The sequence below is a fragment of the Bos mutus genome, chromosome 3, assembly GCF_027580195.1.
Source record: "Bos mutus isolate GX-2022 chromosome 3, NWIPB_WYAK_1.1, whole genome shotgun sequence".
Classification (NCBI taxonomy): domain Eukaryota; kingdom Metazoa; phylum Chordata; class Mammalia; order Artiodactyla; family Bovidae; genus Bos; species Bos mutus.
Window position 1 is genome coordinate 55,982,992 of NC_091619.1, and position 13,670 is coordinate 55,996,661.

Sequence of the window (13,670 nt, forward strand, 5' to 3'; positions counted from 1 at the left end):
CTTCTCAAGCGTATGCTCAGTACCAAGAACAATGCTTGACACATAGTAACTACATGTTGAAGGAATGACTAGATACTCTCTAAGGTGCTCATAAGAATTCTAAATGAGTTAAATACATAGACAGTGAGTACCCACAGTGATATTTATCTAAAGGTAAGTATCAAGTCACAGTCATGTTATTATCTCCAAAACATTTTGAAGTCTGAGTTTCGCTGATTTTTATCTGAGTACAAATTTTCTGAGGTTCTTTGAATGGTTGACAGCTATTGTTTACCAAAAACACAGGTGGTTATATAAAACATTGCTTTTGTTTTGCAGTTTTATTGAAGTATAATTTATATACAGCAAAACTGCATATAGTTACATTGTATAATTTGATCATTCTTGACATATGTTTATCTTGTAAAACAGTCACCAAAATCAAAATAGTGAACTTACCCATCAAACCCCAAAGTTTCTTTGTTCACCTTTGTAATCTTTCCTTTTGGTCTTCATGTTCCTCCCTTCCCGAGTCTACTACAGAACTGCTCTTTGTCACTATAGGTTACCCAAACTTAAGTATCAAATAATGATCAAAATAATTTATTTAAAATTATAAGTTTAGTGATAGTTTTCTATAGCTTTCTGTAGAATAAAAGACTTGCAGCTGACTTTGAAGGGGGTTTTTTGTGTGTGTCTTCAAACACACTGTGAACACTATTTAAGCAAAGTTTTATTCAGGAGAGAGTGTATGCTATCTTGTAAGGCATTTTATCATCTTTGTGGATTTTCTCTGCTGAGTTTTTAGAACGTTAAATATAAATGGAATTTAGAGTTCAGCTGTGCTGTTTTTACTGCTTAAACATACAGAGTTGCAAAAAGGAAAAATATAAATAGCAATAATCATTTGCAAAGATTTTCAACAGTATCATAATGAAAAAAATCTGGTTTTGATGGATTTTTAGATCTAAAACAGCAAGAAAATGAAAACGAGCCAGATACTTAGATGAATTCTTTATTCTGCATTTCTTTTTCCAGAAGCTCATGCTTTCTGTTTGTGGTTTTCTCAGAAGACAGAGCAGTTTCTTAATTTGCAGTTACACACTGTGTTACAGTTTAGTTTCTATAATTTACTGAGAAACTGATTTTCTTACTTTGGTCCTTTCAAATATTTTTTTTGGCATTAACTTTTGGATGGATTATCCTCACTCAGAAAGGATCATTTTAATCTTCTTTTATTACTTTCGTACTTGGACTCAGTATATTCCTTGACATGGCATGTACTTCCACAAATGCTAAAGAACAAAATCTTATGATTGTTTTTTGGATCCATGTCTCAAACCAGATTACTCCCTTTCAGAATCTCTTTCCCTCTGAGTGCATTCGTTTCTTATTTGCATATGTAAAGTTTTAATCCTATTTATAGAATATATACTAATTGGTGATTTTTTCAGACAAAGGGTAACTTTGGAAACTGCATAATTGAAAATATAATTATTCAAATAGAATTTGTTTTTAATGTGTTCATCAATTTCAGCCATCATATATTTATTTAATGTACTGTGTGCACAGCACCAGATGAGGGTTTGCATAACTTTGCCCTCTAGGAATTCATAGTTTGTATGTTACCCTATCTTAAGTGATTTTTTTATTTTATCTTTTCTCAACATGACTATTTTTCAAAGCAACGTCTCTACTTTGTTTAGACTTATAAACTACCCAGAAAATAAATTTAAGCCAAATCATATTGTATTCTTATGTATGTAATGCACAATGTATATAGAAATCAATGAAAAAACTTGACAGATGACATAAATATCACTCATCTATAATAACAGAGTATCTAAAGTCACATTATAAAAAAATTATTTGTATCCCTGGAAATGCTTAGGCAACATGTTAAAGAGAAGTGAATAAATGAGCCTCAAATTCACATTTAAAAAATAAATAAAAAATAAAGCTATATGATAAAATAACATAAAAGTGGAAATTTCCCCAAATATATGCTTTATTTTTATTTTTTATTTATTTTTTTAAATTTTATTTTATTTTTAAACTTTACCGCCACAGGTATACATGCGTTCCCCATCCTGAACCCTCCTCCCTCCCCATACCATCCCTCTGGGTCGTCCCAGTGCACTAGCCCCAAGCATCCAGTATCGTGCATCGAACCTGGACTGGCAACTTGTTTCTTACACGATATTTTACATGTTTCAATGTCATTCTCCCAAATCTTCCCACCCTCTCCCTCTCCCACAGAGTCCATAAGACTGTTCTATACATCAGTGTCTCTTTTGCTGTCTCGTACACCGGGTTATTGTTACCATCTTTCTAAATTCCATATACATGCGTTAGTATACTGTATTGACGTTTTTCCTTCTGGCTTACTTCACTCTGTATAATAGGCTCCAGTTTCACCCACCTCATTAGAACTGATTCAAATGTATTCTTTTTAATGGCTGAGTAATACTCCATTGTGTATATGTACCACTGCTTTCTTATCCATTCATCTGCTGATGGACATCTAGGTTGCTTCCATGTCCTGGCTATTATAAACAGTGCTGCGATGAACACTGGGGTACACGTGTCTCTTTCCCTTCTAGTTTCCTCAGTGTGTATGCCCAGCAGTGGGATTGCTGGATCATAAGGCAGTTCTATTTCCAGTTTTTTAAGGAATCTCCACACTGTTCTCCATAGTGGCTGTACTAGTTTGCATTCCCACCAACAGTGTAAGAGGGTTCCCTTTTCTCCACACCCTCTCCAGCATTTATTATTTGTAGACTTTTGGATCGCAGCCATTCTGACTGATGTGAAATGGTACCTCATAGTGGTTTTGATTTGCATTTCTCTGATAATGAGTGATGTTGAGCATCTTTTCATGTGTTTGTTAGCCATCTGTATGTCTTCTTTGGAGAAATGTCTATTTAGTTCTTTGGCCCATATAATCTATTATAATTGAATATGCTATTACTTCCAAAACTATTCAAATTCTGAATTTCACAAATTTTATCTGGGGCCAAGTTCAATGAATAAACTCTATTTTCTTTCTTTCAAATCATAACAAACTGTTGCTTACCAAAGAGCAAATGATTTTCTAAAACACACAATACCAATTAGCTTTTATTTGTATAGCTTTATATAGGTATAATTGAGGTATATATTTATAATATGAAAAGTGAAAGTGAGAGTCCCTCAGTTGATGTCTGACTCTTGGCAACCCCATGGACTGTAGCCCACCAGGCTCCTCTGTGCATGGAATTCTCCAGGCAAGAATACTGGAGTGGGTTATTGTTGTTCAGTCCTTCAGTCATATCTGACTCTTTGTGACCCCATGAACTGCAGCATGCCAAACTTCTCTGTCCTTCACTGTCTCCTAGAGTTTGCTCAAACTCCTGTCCATTGAGTTGATGATGCCATCCAGCTATCTCATCCTCTGTTGTTCCCGTTTCCTTCTGCCTTCAATCTTTCCCAGCATCAGGGTATTTTCTAATGAGTCACTTCTTCCCATCCGGTGGCCAGAGTATTGGAGCTTCAGCTTCAGCATCAGTCCTTTTAATGAATATTAAGGTATTTCCTTGCGATTAATTGGTTTGATTTCCTTGCAGTCCAAGGGACTCTCAAGAGTTTTCTCCAGCACCACAGTTCAAAAGCATCAATTCTTTGGTGCTCATCCTTGTTTATGGTCCAACTCTCACATCCATACATGACTACTGGAAAAACAATAGCTTTGACTAGACGGACCTTTGTCAGCAAAGCGATATCTCTGCTTTTTATTACATTGTCTGTTTCTCATAAGTGTCTTTTAATTTCATGGCTACAGTCACTGTTTGCAGTGAATTTGGAGCCCAAGAAAATAAATTCTCTCACTGTTTCCATTGTTTCCCCATCTATTTGCCATGAAGTGATGGGATCAGATGTCATGATCTTAGTTTTTCAGATGTTGAGTTTTCAGCCAGCTCTTTTACTCTCCTCTTTCACTTTCATCAAGAGGCTCTTTAGTTCCTCTTCACTTTCTGCCATAAGGGTGGTGTCATCTGCATATCTGAGGTTATTGATATTTCTCCTGGCAATCTTGATTCCAGCTTGGGCTTCATCCAGGCTGGCATTTCGCATGATGTACTCTGCATATATACAGCCTCAATGTACTTATTTTCCAATTTTGAACCAGTCTGTTGTTCCATGTCCAGTTCTAACTGTTGCTTCTTGATCCACACACAGGTTTCTTAGGAGGCAGATCAGGTGGTCTGGTATTCCCAATTTTTTAAAGAATTTTCCACAGTTTGTTGTGATCCACACAGTACTGAGTTATACAAATAACCTTTTCTATCTTCATCTTGGTGATGGTTTCACAGGTTACGCATATGTGAAAAATTATGAAATTACACAATGTAAAATATACACCATGGCTCAGATGGTAACAAATCAGCCTACAATGTGGGGGACCTGAGTTCAACCCTTAGATTGGGAATATCCCTTGGAGAAGGGAATGGCTACCCACTGGAAACTCCATTATTTCTCTTAGTATTTGAATTTTTGATGTTTCCCCTAAAAATAAATCTTACTTCCAGAATCCTCCATTTTTCCCTGGTTTACATCCTCTGACATAAGGCTGCTTCTGTACTTTTTCCCTACTCGGTCCCTGTCAATTGGCCTTATCAAGGAGGTAGCCATCATTTATTGCTGCTTATTGACTAACCTGGTAAGAAGTGCTCCAGAATATCTCCATGTGCCTAACGATTGTAAAATATAAATGAAAGATGGATAGCCATTCCCTTCACCAGAAAGTTTTCTCAACCCAGGAATGGAACCCAGGCCTCCTGCATTGCAGGCAGATCTACCATCTGAGCCACGGTGTATATTTTAAATTGTGTAATTTCATAATTTTTCATGTATGTGTCACCTGTGAAACCATCACCAAGATCAAGATAGAAAAGGTATTTGTCAAACTCAACACGTACTCACGTTTTGTGATCCCTCATTTTGTTTTCCTGCCCAGCTCTTCACTGGCTACCACTGATCTGCTTTTTGCATTTTAGATGAATTTGCATTTTTCCAAAGTTGTATGTAAATGAACTCATGCGGTATGTACTCTTGTTTGGTCTGACTTCTTTTACTTAGCATAATGTATTTGAGATTAATCCAGGTTGCCACATCCAGGTTGTTTCATTTTACCGATACACGATAATTAGTTTATCCATTGAATTAATTATTGTGGATTATTTGTCCATTTACCATTTTAAACTATTTTTTTTTACCTAGAAGAACTATATATTTCAAAATAAAATAGACTTACTACCCTTATTAAAGAGATACTAATGTGCTCAATGGATACCATAGAACATTATATTTATCCTATTAGGACACTTTGCCAGAGTAGGAAAGACAATGTTTTACTTTTATGACTTAGGAAACTAATGGAATCTGTTAGTGCTTTAATTTCCATGTTTTGCTTTAAAAATGGATGTGAATTAAGCTCCAGCTTTTAGTGATCAGAGAATAATAAAACGTTGTTTTTACTGGAGAGAATGCTGAATCACTCTTCTTGGTACAGTAAACAAGTATTAGAAGTCCAAAAATAGAAGACACATTTTTACTTTTTATTTTTAAAGTTTCTTGAGTTGTCTGCTTCTTGATAAGAAAATGGTGATTAAACTATTTCTATTAAAAAGGCAGCAGATGCAAAATACAAAATCAAGATACAAAAAATCAGTTGTTTCATTACACTAATATCAGAAGGAGAACTTAAAACCATCCCATTTGCCTCAGAACAAAACAAAACAAAACAAAAACCTAGGAATAAATTTAACCATGGAGCTAAAAGACATGTATACTGAAAATTGTAAGACACTGATGAAAGAAATTGAAGGAGACACAAATAAATGAGAAGATATTCCATGTTCATTGACTGGAAGAATTATTAATATTGTTAAAATGTCCATACTTGTCAAAGCAATCTACAGATTCAGTGCAATCCTTATCAAAACTCCAATGGCATCTTTCACAAAAATGGAACAAACAGTCTGACTCTTTGTGACCCTACGGACTGTAGCCTACCAGGCTTCTCCATCCATGGGATTTTCCAGGCAAGAATACTGGAGTGCGTTGCCATTTCCTTCTCCAGCATGGAATCATAAATGACCCCACATAGCCAAAGCAACCTTGAGAAAGAAGAACGAAGTTGGAGGCATTACACTTCCTAGTTTTAAACTACATTACAAAGGTTTAGTAATTAAAACAGTATGATATTGGTATAAAAACAGACACATAGATTAGTGGAACAAAATAGAAAGGAAAAAAAGAAAGATCAGAAATAAACCCATCCACATATGGTCGGTTAATCTATGACAAAGGAGCCAAGAGTACACAGTGAGGGAAAGGATAGTCCGTTTAGTAATGGTTTGGGGAAAAGTGAACAGCACATGCAAAAAAAAAAAAGAAACTTTACCTCTATCTTACATTATACACAAAAATTAACTCAAATTGGATATAAAGCTTGATTGGACTACCTGAAACCATAAAACTCATAGAAGACAACATTGGCAGAAGCTCCTTGACATTAGTCTTGGTGATGACTTTCTCTTTCTTTCTTTCTTTGACACCAGAAGCACAGACAACAAAGGCTAAAATAAACCAGTAAGTCAGTCATAGGAATGTAATGTATAACATGGTGAGATAGTTAATAATACTGTATTATATATTTGAAATATATATATATTATATATACTGTATTATATTTGAAAATATAATACTGTATTATATATTGTATTACATATTTGTGCTATATATATATAGCACAAATATATGATATATGCTAAAAGAGTACATATCAAAAGTTAATCACATACACAATTATAACGATGGTGATGGATGTTAGCTAGACTTATTGTAATCATTTCTCTGTATATACAGGTGTTTTACCCTGAAAGTAATATGTTATATATCAGTTACATCACAGTTTTTTTTTAAAAGAAATCTCCAGAAGTCAGGCTCCTAGTCCTTTTCCTCAGTAAGGTGTTATGTTTTCAGTTGTGATGTGACCACAGAGATAGTGAAGTGCATTGTGGAAGAAACCATTTTGACTTTTCAATGTTTACCAAAATATTTTAAATGAAAAAAGCAGAATTAGAGCATTTTATTATATTTTTAAATTTTCTTTCTATATAGTTTCATGCCAGTGTAGTTTTTTTAAATGAAAGTTATAAATGCTGAACAGTGTATTTTTATATCTTTCAATTTCTAAGCTCTCTGAAATTTTGCTACTTGGCAATGGTAGCCATGTCCTGTCATTTGATTTACAGTTTCAACAGTAAATTTGAAAGTTAAAGAATTTCTTTTATGGATATATATTATCATTAAAATACAGTTGACCAAAGTTAACTCTGATTTTTATATTTTAAATTTATTATTATTTAAAAGGTAAGATCTTTACCTGATGGTAACCCAATCCATACCAAACATTCAGGTATGGAATTTTTTATATAATAAAAATATTTTCTGGCCAAGTTTCAAGTTTCTAAGGTATACTATTTGAAAAGCGTATTTTTTCCTCCGCCTTTCTAATAACTAAATTGATGTGCTTCTGAACTTTTAAATAAAGTTTTAATTTTAAAATAGTCAACTTACATGGCTATAATATAGGATTAGATTTTTTGACATCTTTTGTCTCTTATTCCCTCATCTTTGGCACTTTTTGTCTTTTTCACATTTCTTTACTATAATTTTCATGTTTAAGAAGAAGCCAATGTTCATGCATATACTCCATAGTCCATGTTAACCCAGAAGTCACAATTCTTTTTTTTTTTTAACTGTTCTATTGAACATAAATTTCAGCCACTGAAAAATATAAAACAAATGCACATCACTTGCAGTTATAAGACAAATGCTCTTACAACTACCACACAGGTCAGGAATGGAACTGCCAGTTATCCCCAGAAACTTTTATGGATACCAACCCAGCCACAAGCCTCTTTTCTCTTTCTGAAAGTAAGCAGTTCCTCTTTTATCTTTTATAGTTTATCACTCAAGTGCTCATCTTTTAAAACTATTGTTTAGTCTTTTTTTTTTTTAAGTCTTGTGTTTTTCAGTCTAAAAGTTCTTTTTTCCATAGTTTTTTCCCCACTTTATAATTGTTGAATATCCCCAGTCATTAACCTGTAGAGTTTCCAACAGCCTGGGTTTTGCTGATTATAGTCTCATGATGTAGATAAGCATGTTTTCTCCCTCCTCTGTATTTCCTGCAAATTAGTAGTCACATATAGAGGCCTAACCAAAGTCAGTTTTGCTTGTTTGTTTTTGGCAAGACTGTGGGTGATACTGTGTTCTTTCATCAGGAAGCACAAAATGTCTAGTATCATTCTGTGATGTCAGTAACAGTTTTGATGCTTCAATTCCCTATATATTAATACATTAGATCATGCAGTATATTGCAAAATGGTGATATTCTTGTTTCTCTCTCTCTCTTTTTTTTTTTTTTTGGTTTATTGGCTGGAATACAACCCTAAACTGCTCTTTGGTTAGTTATAGTATGTATAGAAAAGGTAGAATAAATGCTTGATTCTTCACCTTTGTTTACCAGTTTTGGAAATGAGTTGGCTCTCTTTCAGCTTCTAAATGTGAATAATTTTTTGTTATTGTATCATTTTGAACTTTTGAATTTAAACATTTGACACGTTTCAATCCATTGCCGTTTTTATCCTTATTGAAGTTCATATTATCTCACATCTGGCTGGTGAGATCCTTTTCAGACTCCCAGAGTTCTTTTAACATGACAAATTTTATACTTTTTACAGTTTTCTTTCAAGTATAAGGTGTTCTAGGCTCATCTTTTGGATGGATGGGAATTATGAATTTATCCATGAGGATGCTGTGAACCAGTGGTTGTAAACTGGTACCAAGGGGCCAAAAGTAGCCACTAGCCATGTTGTCATTTCTTTTTCTGACAAAAGAAACAAACACGTCATTGTTCAACAAAAATAAATAAATAAAATATTTTTAACATTTATTATGTGCCAAGTGTTTTACTAATTTCTGGGAATATGGTGGTTAGGAGAGATAAAGTTGCCCTCAAGGAATTTATTATATATGTAACATACATAATTTATTATACATACCTGTGTTATAATCTGATGAGGAATAGCAAACCAGCCAAACACTACGTTAAGTAACCTTGTAGGACCCTAGGATGGTGTGAGAGTCTTAGATGGGACCTAACTCAGGGTATTGGTCAAAGAAAGATTTGCAAGTAATATATTATTTAATCTCTTATTTAAAATGTAAGTGTTGCAGATGAAGAAAGATAAAGAAAAATTACTCAAGGCAGAGAAGGTGTGTGTGTGTGCATGTGTACGTACGCATGCTCAGTTGTGTCCAACTCTTTGCGATCCCATGGACTGTAACCTGCCAGACTCCTCTGTCCAAGAGATTTCCCAGGCAAGAATACTGGAGTGGGTTGCCATTTCCTCCTCCAGGGAGAGAAGGTATAGGTAACCCTGATTTCCCTTAGAAAAGCAATCAGCATGTCTGAATTGAATGTATTCTGTTCCAAAGCTTCCAGAAATCTGACCTTGTGTCCAGTCTTTCTGTTACCACTGCCTTTTCTCTTGCCAGAAACATCCACAAGTAATATTTTCTCCACAGAACTCAAGTTTAAATTGGAAACAAGACATTTCTTTCCTAATCCATACTGGATGAATTGGTATCACTTAATTTCAATTTTTTTCCCCTAAGATGAGTTTTCCAGAATCGATCTTGCTAGTCTATCTTATTAGTTGGCATTAATTATCATAATATTTACCCCTCCACTGAACTCTTTTCTAGCTGATATTCATACTTAATTGCAGCCTTCTTAACTTTTAAAGATATGATTTTTCTACTTGTCTTGCTTTTTATTCCTTTTTCCATGTCAGAAAAAAACACTAAAATAACTATCTGTGACAAAATATAAGGAAAGTATAATTATTAACTTATATCAGTATTGAAACTGATCCTGATGAATTTCATTCTAATGTATTATTTGAGAAAGAATATTGCTCTAACATTTTAGAGCAACATCCTTGGCTTTTTCTCAGCACAGACTTATTTAACACTGGTCCATTTTTATTTCTTGAAACAACTGTTTTAGACTGCTAAAGTATAATTTCCAAAAAGGTAATATTTTGATTTTCAGGCACATATTAAATAAACATAGGTCAAAGATTTTATTCAATTCATTAACTAATGATAGAACCAGTAAAATGTCAAAATAAATTCAAAGAACATTTGATCTATTTATAGACAATTGAATATGGGAATGTTAGAATAAGATAGTTGAGTTTGATGTAAAACTAATTAGTATCCTGTATATTAAGCTGTAACCTGTGGGTTTTTTTTTTCTTTTTTACCCAACAGAAGAATTAATGTGTAGTTAGTAAACAGTGAGTCTAACAAAGTACATTCTCCTAATTGTTGGGTGACTCTGTGTCCCATATGACACTTAAAAGACCTGTTACATATATTTTTGTCTTTTTTTTCAAGTTTTGAATGATTCTGAATATGATTTTTAAAATTTCTTAGACTAGATTAGAGAATTTTCTTTGGGTCTGAGGATTGTTTGTGAATAATTGATGAAGTAAGCTTTATTTTAGTATACTTTGTAAGTTTTGCATTCCATTGTCCGACAACTGCATAACAATCTTTAATATTGAAAGATATTAAATTAATTAATTTTGAGGAGAATAAATCATTTTAACTGGACATCAAAGGAAGGCAAAGGGAATTTTTGTATGCTTAATAAATTTAAAGTAATTTGCTATGGAATAAACTCCCTATATTATTTGTGTTCCCTAGGGTTTTCCTGGAGATATTGGGATCCCTGGACAAAATGGCCCTGAAGGATCAAAGGTAAAGAAAAAAACAGAAAAGAAAGGGAAAAAAAAGAAGAGCATGGTATCTATAGTTTTCTACTCTCAAATCTCCATGAATGGGTAAAAAAATACTTTAGAAATATCAGAACATTTCTGAATATTTTTGAGCTGTCTCAAGTACATTTTAAAAAACCTTTTCGACCTTGTTTCAAAATAATCAGGAAGTAGTTTGCGTGTCTGGTTGTTTTTTTGGTGTCAAAAGACATACTCCTAGAGTAGAAGTATGTTTATACAGTCTCTTGGGTTTAGGTTATTGGAAATGATTTTCCTGGTTTGGTCTAGGCTTAGATTAGGATGACAGTATTTGCAAAGCACATAAGTAACTGAAAATGGATTTCTTTTAAGAGGTGAAAAAATTTAAAAAGCCAAAAATCTATGGCATACACAAAATAGGTAAGAGTATTCTGACCACTAAAACCAATAAGGTATTTAGGGCCCGTAAAATATCCACTGATTAAAATAAAGAAAGCCCATGGAGTTCTAGAATTTATACATAGCACAAACTACCAGAAAAACCTGGTCATTTCTAACTTCCTTTACTGTTACTGTGTATATATACTAAATATTATCCATAGCAAAACTTTAAATACCAGACTTCCCAAGCAGGCTGACATAGAATGAGCATTGTAAACAAATAAAGCATTGTGAATAAATACACAGAATGATGAAACAGCCAGAAGTTTGGAGAACTGGCCTGTTATGAAGTATAGCTGCTGCAGAAGGTTATTAGCGTGAGTAGAGAGGAAGTGTTAGGGAATGAAGCTGAAAAGGATATTAATATAGCTATATTTGTTAGTGTACTATAGTGGCAAGTCCTAAAGTTCTATAGTAAATGTTTTGGAGACACCTCCTTTAATCCTCACAACCGTTTTATGAGGTAGATATTACCCCCATTTTATAGATAGTTAACTTATTCCCTCACAGTCACATAACTTTTCAAGTGACTAAGACAGGATTCTAATCCAGACATGATTTCAAAGTCAGAGCTCTTAACCACTTAGTTTGAGGATTAAATTGTTGGAAAGTTTTAAGACCATGTTGAAGAGTCTCTCCTCCTTCCATGGGTATCATGAAGTAATCAACAATTTTTAAGGAGCAAAGCATTGTAGGTGATTTATGTTTTATAAAGATACCTCTTATGTCACCATGGAGAATGGTTTAACAGGAGGGAAAATGAAAGCAAAGAGATGAGCTAGAAAAAGCTGGAAAAGAAGTTATAAAGATCTGAAGTGTAATAGAACATTCATTCAATCAATAAATATTTACTGACTGCCTCTTATATGACATCCATTGTGCTAGACAAGGGCTACAATAGTGAAAAGTCCTGCTCCCTGTTTTCAAGAAACTTATAATCTAGAGGAGTATATGTAGGAAATCTTTTATAATAACCATGTAAATAGCATATAATATGTGATACTGTGTGAGTACAGGGTTAGGAGACTCAGATTGCACTTGGTAGAGAAGGTAGCACTTGAGCTGACATGATGAATGAATAGGAATTTGCAGACAAGTATGCATGCATGGCATTATATATAAGCGATGTATGGCATTCAGGAAAAGGAAACTTGTGAGAAGATGAAGGTGCAGTATTTGAAACATATTGTAATGAAAAGTTATTCACTGTTTATGTGAAGTTCAAATTAACTGGACATACTGTGTGTTATCTGGCAACACTACTGGCCACCTGTCAACTCCCCCCATATATACACAACCGTATTTCCTCCTCCCTTTCTGTCTCCGTAGAAGAGGTATTCCTCCCCTTCCTCAGTATGCAAGTTTCATATACGTTTTGTATCAAACCCTCTCCTGGCTCCTGAATGACTTCATGCCATCAATTATCACCTTTATCCTGATCTCTACTGTGACTCAAATTTCCCCACTTTGCCCTTGAAACCATTTTCACTGCTAATGTTTTAGTTTAGGTCCTATTTATTCTTCACCAGGACTAGTGTAGTTCAGTTCAGTCACTCAGTTGTGTCTGAATCTTTGCGACCCTATGGACTGCAGCACATCAGGCTTCCCAACTTACTCAAACTCATGTCCATCGAGTTGGTGATGCCATCCAACCAGCTCATCCTCTGTTGTCCCCTTTTCCTCCTGTCTTCAATCTTTCCCAGACTCAGGGTCTTTTCCAATGAATCAGATCTTCGCATCAGGTGGCCAAAGTATTGGAGCTTCAGCATCAGTCCTTCCAATGAATATTCAGGTCTGATCTCCTTTAGGATTGACTGGTTTGATCTCCTTGCAGTCCAAGGGACTCTCAAGAGTTTTCTCCAACACCACAGTTCAAAAGCATCAATTCTTCGGTGATCAGCTTTCTTTATGGTCCAGCTTTCACATCCATATGTGGCTTCTGGGAAAACCATAGCTTTGACTAGACAGACCTTTTTCAGCAAAGTAACGTCTCTAATTTTTAATATGCTGTCAAGGTTGGTCATAGCTTTTCTTCTAGAGCAAGTGTCTTTTAATTTCATGGCTGCAGTCATCATCTGCAGTGATTTTGGAGCCCGAGAAAATAGTCTGTCACTGTTTCCGTTGTTTCCCCATCTATTGCCATAAAGTGATGGGACCAAATGCCATGATCTTAGTTTTTTGAATGTTGAGTTTTAAGTCAGCTTTTTCACTCTCCTCTTTCATTTTCAGCAAGAGGCTCTTATATTTTAAATATAGCAGTGCATACTTGTCTGTCCCAAACTCACAATCTATGCTTCCACCACACCTTTCCCCACCGGTAACCATAAGTTCATTCTCTAAGTTTGTGAGTCTGTTTCTGTTTTGTAAATAAGTGCA

The 13,670-nt window shown here is 34.4% G+C and overlaps 1 protein-coding gene across 6 annotated transcripts in view; it reads left to right on the top strand.

The window, feature by feature from the left end:
* The window catches only part of COL24A1 (collagen type XXIV alpha 1 chain), a 400,744-nt gene that overhangs the window by 176,298 nt on the left and 210,776 nt on the right, over nt 1-13,670 (top strand). For all 6 annotated transcript variants that reach the window (XM_070367752.1, XM_005888435.2, XM_070367754.1 and 3 more), the window contains one exon: nt 10,804-10,857. In XM_070367752.1, the coding sequence (XP_070223853.1) occupies nt 10,804-10,857 (54 nt within the window). The remainder of the gene's footprint in view (nt 1-10,803; nt 10,858-13,670) is intronic.